Source organism: Macrosteles quadrilineatus, unplaced genomic scaffold (genome assembly GCF_028750875.1).
Source record: "Macrosteles quadrilineatus isolate MER2022 unplaced genomic scaffold, UCM_ALF_1.0 Scaffold_8__2_contigs__length_117827958, whole genome shotgun sequence".
In the NCBI taxonomy this organism is placed as follows: domain Eukaryota; kingdom Metazoa; phylum Arthropoda; class Insecta; order Hemiptera; family Cicadellidae; genus Macrosteles; species Macrosteles quadrilineatus.
The window spans coordinates 86,137,169-86,145,680 of record NW_026542601.1 but is presented as its reverse complement, the minus strand read 5'-3'; the positions used below and the strand labels follow the sequence as shown (position 1 = coordinate 86,145,680).

General features: G+C 36.5%; 1 protein-coding gene across 3 annotated transcripts; it reads right to left on the bottom strand.

Moving 5' to 3' along the window:
• On the bottom strand, positions 1 to 7,748 carry LOC129001132 (uncharacterized). 3 transcript variants are annotated; one of them, XM_054428330.1, is made up of 3 exons: positions 7,546 to 7,748; positions 1,488 to 1,833; positions 1 to 301 (listed from the first exon to the last, which is right to left on the bottom strand). In XM_054428330.1, the coding sequence occupies exons 1-3, from the start codon at positions 7,629 to 7,631 to the stop codon at positions 98 to 100; spliced, it is 636 nt and encodes a 211-aa protein (XP_054284305.1). In that variant the 5' UTR covers positions 7,632 to 7,748; the 3' UTR covers positions 1 to 97. The 3 variants fall into 3 exon arrangements, with proteins under 3 accessions (XP_054284305.1, XP_054284306.1, XP_054284307.1); XM_054428331.1 differs by lacking the exon at positions 7,546 to 7,748 and adding an exon at positions 7,248 to 7,303; XM_054428332.1 differs by lacking the exon at positions 7,546 to 7,748 and adding an exon at positions 6,894 to 7,173.
• Between the last annotated feature and the right edge of the window lie 764 nt (positions 7,749 to 8,512).

The following is an 8,512-nucleotide window of genomic DNA, read 5'->3' as shown; positions in this document are numbered from 1 at the left end:
GTATGAATGGTACTAATATAATTGTATAGTAATTAATTGTATATACATGGAATGGTAACTACAGTAATTACAATGTTTGATTTTTGCTCTGTAAAGATCAAACTGCTCTGACCCAGTCAATCTCCAATGAAGATGTCCCAGCTTGTTTGACAGGCAGATAAACACCTCCATAAATTTGGAGCTCAAAATTTGAAATTTGACTCTTGTCTAAAGGCTCTGATTGATTCTGCTTCTTTCCTCGGTAATAAGGTTCAAAACCAGCGAGAGGAAGCTCAACTATTTCAAATTTTCTGTTTGGGGCCTGAAAAAAAAAACAGATTAATGCAATTCTTGTATTAGGCTTTATATTAATTATTCAATAATGTCCAATAATACAAGGCTTTAGCTATGGATCAGTACCTAGCTGGACTCACAGAGCATAGAATAAATATAGAGTCGCCACTCCTATACCTACAGCTATACCAGTAGTGAAGCCGATTTCCACCATCTTGGTAAGAGAGTCGGGCTCGGAACTTTGAAAACACGGCGTCATTACCACTGTGTTATTTTATGCTACTTTATGAATTATACGAAGCTACCGCTCCGAGGATACATACAGGGCCGTCCCTAGGGTTGGCAGCGCCCGGAGCAAACGTGGTCGTGGCGCCCCCTCCCCCCCCAGTAATAGTTGCATTTGCATATTTTAATACAATAATAGCCACTTCGTGGCGCCCCCTCTGCCACGGCGCCCGGGGCAGGTTGCCCCCCCCCCCCTTCGGACGGCCCTGGATACTATCCCCCCTTCGATATTGACCTAGGACTCTGCCCCCTGCGGGCTTTCAAAGTTCTGAGGTGAGAGTTTAAAAAGCAAATATTGATTGGTGGTTTCCATGATAACAATATAGTGGTTTAAATGTAAATGCAGACCGGGCCGGCCGCCATCTTGGTACGAGAAGCCTGCTTCACTCCAGACGGCAAGTGCCGCCTCTATATTTATTCTATGCTCTGTGGCTGGACTATAATGGTTAACGTTCAAAGTCAGGGCTGTCAACGAATTTTTGACCTACTTAACTGATTATTAGCAACTTTTGTAAATATACAAAAAAGTACCTTTGAAACTCTAGTCTTATTACTTGATTTCTTCATTTAAAAAAGTAAGGGGATTTTTCATTATTTTGAGATTTCTAGTTATTTTAGTTTTTTTATCCCAAAGCTTTATGCCACTGCATGAATTTTAATATTATTTATATTATTTTGCATTACTTCCTGCAAGCTTTCGAAGCTCATAAATTTTAAATTGAGTAAAACCTTTTTGAAAGTTTTGGTACTTAAATAGATCAACTAAATAAATAATTAAAAGACAGAATACTCTTGATGGCATTTTAGGTCACCTGAATGAGGTTTTTTATTGTTGACCATTTTTTATCCCTACCACCATCCTTAGTTAGGTTTTTAAGCTTGTTGGAACTACTACTAATTTCTTCCTAATCACTTAAGCAAGGCATTACCTGAAACATTTGTTCGTATGAGGGAAACGGTTCGGTATTTTGATTTTTGTGCCGAAGAACGACTTTGTATCCATAGTTCTCTCCTTGACCCCGACAGTAGAGCTGGATGGAGTTGTAATTTGTCAGGTTGAATTCTGTGTCTGTTCGAAAACCAGCAAACCCTGCTCCATTAGGCTGGGGGTTCAACATGGTGAAAAACACTCCTCTCTGGAAACGCTGGGTCTTCTGTAGCACCAACACCGCCTTGGACATCCCCACTTCTCTGACAACATCGGACATCTCCGACCAGCCGTGGAGGTTGTCCAGTTTGGTGAAGTCAAACAAGACAACTCCTTCTTCCATTTCACTGAAACGATAACTTAAGATGAAAAACAGAGATTGATAACATTTTTTACCCTAATCCTACAGGCTTACAGTTTCTATCCCCAAACGAAATATAGGCCTAAACTAGTGAAAAATATATATTTTGTGGGCCTATCTTAAAAAGTTTAAAAGTGGTCTAATTGAGTTGTGCTTTAGCTCATGGGCTTTCTTTTCATATATAATGTAGTTAATTGCTTTATCTGTTAATGATAAATATAACTCCTTTTCCCTGATCATCTTATTCTCATTTTCAAGTGTAAGATGTTAAAAGATAAAATACCCAGATTTAAATGAAAAATACCAGCACAATTTGACAAACCATACAGTTCAAAACCTTTATGTACAGGAATGAAAAAATATAGAATCTCAGGTGAAATTTCTGTTGCGATCTAGACCTTTTCAAAACAAACCTGTTGGTCTGGTAACAGGAAGAGATTAAACATTAAAAACTTTCAACATGGTTTTTTTTATCTTCAACATAAGACAATCATTACTTTGAAAGAGATTCTTAACTTAGACAGACACAGTTGTTACTGAAACCTGTATTTAAAGCTTGGCTTAAAGTGAAAATTCATTATAATGATTTATCATCAGTTTTATTTAAACCAAAATTAACATATACATCTATATGAAAGTCAATAATACCACTGGGAACACATTTACGTTTCCAAAATTGTCGTATTTATTATTTCTACTTTGTTTACTAATTCCGCTTGTGTGTTAAGTTCTTCTAGATACTACAAATTCAGTCAGAGCTGATCGCAAGGGTTAGGCCTACCTACAGAGCTTGTTGCGTGCTATTCTTACCCACCTGACTGTTCGTGGAGTAAAGTACAAAATTATTCAATTTTCAAGTCTGGTCATAAACGGTAGTTAATGTTTGCTGTCTTTCCACGACTCAACAGTGTGCATAGTCCTAAGTCCAAACTTACACTCTGAAGAAATTGGAATATCTGTATTTTTGTTAGTAATAAACTAAACCTCAAAATTGATTCAGCAGTTATTCTAATATTTCTTTGAAACCCACTATTAATATCTAAATCGTTTACAAAATTACCTTACTTTGCCAGAACCTCTTTCCAAACATATAATAGTACAGTCAAAAGTAAAGATAAAAAGAATTATTAATGATAAAAACATTTTCACTGGCTGAAGTGAACTGTTGAATGAATGTATGCTTTACTAAATACACAACTGAGTTGAGATAAGAAAGATAATCTTGTTAAACATTGGTCTCTTGACAATTCTCTTAACAATTTTTTTTAACAGCAGGTATTGAACTAATCTAGGGAAGAATGAATTAGGCAGTTTTTCAACTAAACAATAATTAAAATAGTATTGGAACATAACAGAAACTAATATGACTCTATAACACTACTTCTTCTTTTAATTAGTCTATGAGTTGGATTTTAAAAACTACTACGGTACTTGCATGGTAATCTCTAAAATGAACAATGCAATAAGGCCAATTTAAACTTTGGCAAACAAAAGCTAGTACAGGTAAGTAACTAAGTAAGAACAAAAACTCCCATGTATTATTATGGAGGAAAAGTTAACTGTTGTATTTTGCTTGTTTATAGACATTTTTATCAAATTTGGCAAATTTATTGATTTCATACAAAACTACTAACATAAAAGAAAATTATTTTTCCCTTCTCTGCGTATTGACCGAGAATAAAATATATAAAACAACGAGAATAAAACAAAAGAAGTGACAAAGGATAGCAACACCTACCAAATAAACACTTAAAAAAACAAAGTGCTACAATAGTTAAGAAAAATTTACAGGGTTAAGTTACAAAAAATGTAGAAAATTAAAAGATTGAGTTGATTACAAATTACCATATATATGAATTGGTTGTTTTACATCTTTATAAATTATTGAGCGGAGCGAGCAAAGCTCTAATACGTCGACTCTTATGCATTTCGTAATACGCAAACTCCTCCTAGACGGCTGAATCAATCGTTTTCAAATTTTGCATGGTGATAAAGACCATATCGTTGAGTGCCAACATCTATATGACGTTAAAAAAGTTTCTCAGTAATACACCCCACTGGGTCTCAAAGTTTCAATGTAATCCTAATCGAGGCAGTATTTGACACATAAACAGAGACATATGATCAGCTGTTGACTTTTGAATGCAGTAGATAAAGAAATAGCTGATAGCACTATTCCACAGATATTAGAACAGAAACGGTATGGATCATAAATATAATCAAATGACGACACTAGCTTGAGGTCCATGACATAGGAAGTAGTAAAGGCAAGTTGTTCGGAGTGTGGGAACTGTTTATGACGATTAGATTTAGGGATCTGCAATCCTAAAATGCTATGGAAAGGGCGGGAAAAAGGTCCGTGACGTAGGAAGTGGTGAAGGAAGTAGTAAATGCTAGTTGTTCGGAGTGTGGGATCTGTTTATGACCAATAGATTAAGGTATTTATAACCCAATAATGTTAAGGGAAGGGTGGGAAACAGGTCCGCGACGTAAGAAGAGGTGAAGGAAGTAGTAAAGTGAGCAGTGTGGAGTGTGGGAACTGGAAACCGTTTGTAGCAGTTAGATTAATGTATCTGCAATGCTGAAATGCTATGAGAAGGGATGGAAGCATGCCCACGACATAGAAAATGGTGAAAGAAGTAGTAAAGGCTAGCAGTGCGGAGTAAGGCTAATGTTTGTGGCAATTAGATTAACGTATCTAAAATACTAAAATGCTATGGATAGTGATGAAAACAGGCCCCACGACGTAGGAAGTTGTGAAGAAAGTAGTAAAGGATAGCAGTGCAGAGTGCGGGAACCGTTTGGGCAGTTAGATAAATGTATCTAATACTTAAATGCTATGAGAAGGGGAGGAAACAGGTATATGACGTGGGAAATGGTGAAGGAAGTAGTAAGGCTTGCAGTGCAGAGTGTGGGAACTGTCTTTGGCAATTACATTGATGTATCTGCAATCCTAAAATGCTATGGGAAGAAAGGGAAACAGATCCACAATGTAGGTGGTGGTTAAGGAAGTAGTAAAGGTGAGCAGTGTTGAGTGTGGGAATGGATTAATGTATCTGCAATGCTAAAATTCTATGGGAAGAGGCTGTAGACTGTAGGTTAAAATGATTACGAAGCACGAATCAATACATATTTTGATACATGCAATCGTTTACAATTGAAATTTACAACTAAGTTGACAACAGCTGATTTTTACTCCATAGAGGCTAAAAACGATTTTTACTCCCCAAAGAGTAAAAATGCTACTTTAGACCCGCAATGCATGCATTAAAAATGACTGTTTTTACTGCAGTATTACAAAAACGATATAATATGAACCCTTGATGACTCCGCTCAATTTTGTGGATGCCTCTGCAAACGCCACCTAGTTTAGTTATATTATTACATACTGCCAAATGGTCCCTTGAAGCACATGCACCCACAGACACACACACTCCGATCTTCGTTGCAGCCCGCAGTAATCTCCTCGATTTTTTTCCCAGGTCCTCCAACTCCAAGACTCGTCATCCCTCCATCTTCTTCATTAGACCTTCTCATTGGATGATTACCGATAGGGTGAGTGGCTTATAGGTTATAGCCATTTCTCGGAAGTCTGTCCTACCGGTCATCGCCTAGCTCACGTCAGCTGGGAAAAGAATTTTGAAATCGATACTCATGCTACTTATCAACTCTGTTCACACCAACTGGTCGACCAGTGGCGGTCCCAGGGTGGGGACCACGGATGTATGGTAATAAGTTAAATAAATAACACTCCACCGAGGAGGTTGGGAACAGTCTCGCGAGGAGCAATAACTCCGAAACAAATTCTCGCCCCCCCCCCACCTTTTATTCCCTCGTTTCCTGGCGATGATGAGGCACGAATAAAGCCAAGAGGCACAACATTCCCGCCTGAGCCAGGAAAACGACATTAGGATACAGCATTAGGAAGCTCGACCAAAATTGACCCCTGGAGTAACCCAGCTCGGATAGGCTATCAGGAACACGTAGCTCCCCAACCCGACAAATTAACAAAACACACCCGGAAGCGGGTTACAAGATGGCCCTGCTGTATCTATAGTATACCATCGCATTATAATTGTGTAATATAGGTTTTGTAGAGCTAGTTATTGTCTCCTACATTTTTTCATCTATTATAGGCTACAACATTTTGTTTCATTAAGAGGACGGTTTATTATTATTTGTGCATTCCAACAGTTCTTTTAGATTTTTTTGTATTTAACCCTCCATCGGTCGCACCTAATCAATTAGACACCACAACATGAAAAATTCCTGCATTTTTCTAGTTCTCGGCCCCAAAACCGGTCTTGGCCAGTGTGCTGTTTCATCCCCTCCCCCCCCCCCACACACACCTAGTATCACTGTGAGCGTCGTCTCGTGCACACATGCCTTGTTTTGCTCCGTTGTATCTCTGATAGATACAGTGCAACCGGTCCCGTTTTTATTTTGTGACGTACCTATCTCAAAAAAAACAGGACCAGTCTCGTTTTTATGTGATGTAGGCCTACCTATCTCCATTAGGTATAATCATAAATTAATAAGGCCTAATTCCATTAAATATAGAAATAAATTAAACTGTTTTTACCCAGCAAAGAAAACATTGAGTTCAATTTTACATGCAGTGGCACTGGTCGCAATTCAATTTTACACGGGCATGGTCGCATCGCACTGTAGGCCTATCTAATGGAAGAATGTGTAAGTTATGGTCTGACAACTTCTATCAGAAAGACACAGTGAGGTGCGACCGACGGAGGGTTAAATGTTAGGGTAAGTTAGACTTTCATATCTGTTGTCAAAAACAACTGAATGAGAAAACCTAACCTAATTAACCAAACGATATATCGAATACCTAATCCATTTATCGATCGATATTTTCATTTGATTGTTTTTGACAACAGATCGGCCTATGAAAGTCAGTCCAAATGTTAGCCTGTGTAAATAACTTAGCCTTTAGCTTTTTATGATTTATATGTCTTAAGTTTTTGTACTGTAGTAATGTATACAGTAATATGAGTTTTGGTCAGATAAAATATTATTAAAAAATCATACCTTACAGGACAGTGTAAATTCGACAGACAGCTTGTAGGCTATGTTTTGTAAGATATCTTAGGCTATGTGTTGACTTCACGATTTTCGACATGTCCTATATAACCTAACCAACCATGTTATTTGTACAAAAATTAAAAATGACATTAGCGCCTACATTGTTCCATAAGGAGGCATTATGTTAAAATAAAATCAGTAAAACAGAAAACATTAACAATTAATACCGGTACACAAATAGTTGGATTTAAGGTTATGTTTACTTCCTCCCTGGCTCCCTCCACTCAATTTTAAGAAGAACAAGAAGAGCAATAATAATTATTATCATTATGATTCTACAATCTACACTACAGCTGATACCTTTGCTTTGACTTTGACAGTTGCGTAGTGAAAGCAGTCATGTTGACTAAACAGCTGTTTGTATGTCGTACACTCGTAATGTCATTTCCTGTGTTTGTTGAAATCGAATTGCATTATCATATTTGTGTGATAGCATTATCAGCTTTCAATAATTTAAAAGCAGTTTAGATTAATTTTTGTTCTGTCGATACCTATTTTAGTAACCTATATACTAACTACACTGCTCCTGAGTTTTAGTTTTCTTTACAAAAACAAGGTTACATAATAAGAGTACCTAAATACTTTAGTTAGTCCTTACCGTTTTTTTAACGCTCTACTGCGAAACCCTGTAGTATATGTCGCCAAAGTTATGAACATCAAAACACATACCACCCTTTTTAACATAATTTATAATTTAAGCGCAAATTCTAAAACACTATCGCCACCATATATCGTTGTATGTGAGCTCAAGGTCAAACTGTTTAAGCCAGAGTGGACAATTCTAGAGACCGTTATTACCGTATTAGCGCTGACCCCTTACGAAAATAACAAAAAAGAATCAGTGCACTCTTATGTAACGTCGCCTGTAAAACTACAAGACAAAAAGTATTAAAGAATACAGATCGTTTTGAGCAGGCCTACTCCTACATTTTTTTCATCTATTATAGGCTATAACATGTTGTTTCATTAAGAGGACGGTCTATATTATTATTTGTGAATTCCAACAGTTCTTTCTGACGATTTTTTTTGTAGTTTATTTGATTTACTGATATAAATTTAAATAAAACTCTTACAGTATGTGAACAGCACATTATACTTTTAGCATTGATTATGTTCTAGTCACCAAGTCCCAAGGTTGTAGTTATTCAAAACCATCGCAAACTAATTTATTTACGCTATAAAAACGTGATCCTGTTTAGTTAGTTAAATCAATAAAACCTAAAACTACATTAAACTACCAACCGTAGGCAATATAAAACCACTCCTTTAGGACATTGCATTAATTTGGCAACTTTTACAATAATTGTGTCGATTTAAGTGCTTGTGTGTGCGATCTATCCTATAAAAAACATACTCTAGCAAACCAGTTGTTATGAGTGATTTATGTAAATTAAGGTTTGAGTGCATTTATGTTGATTACATTTTTACGTATCACTTATTTCATTGCAGTGTAAGTATTATACATGTTGTTCATCAAGTAGCAATAAGCCGTACTTTAAACATTACTTACTTGTTCTAATTGGTATTTGAATTTGTTTAACATATTTAAATGGATAGAGGATATA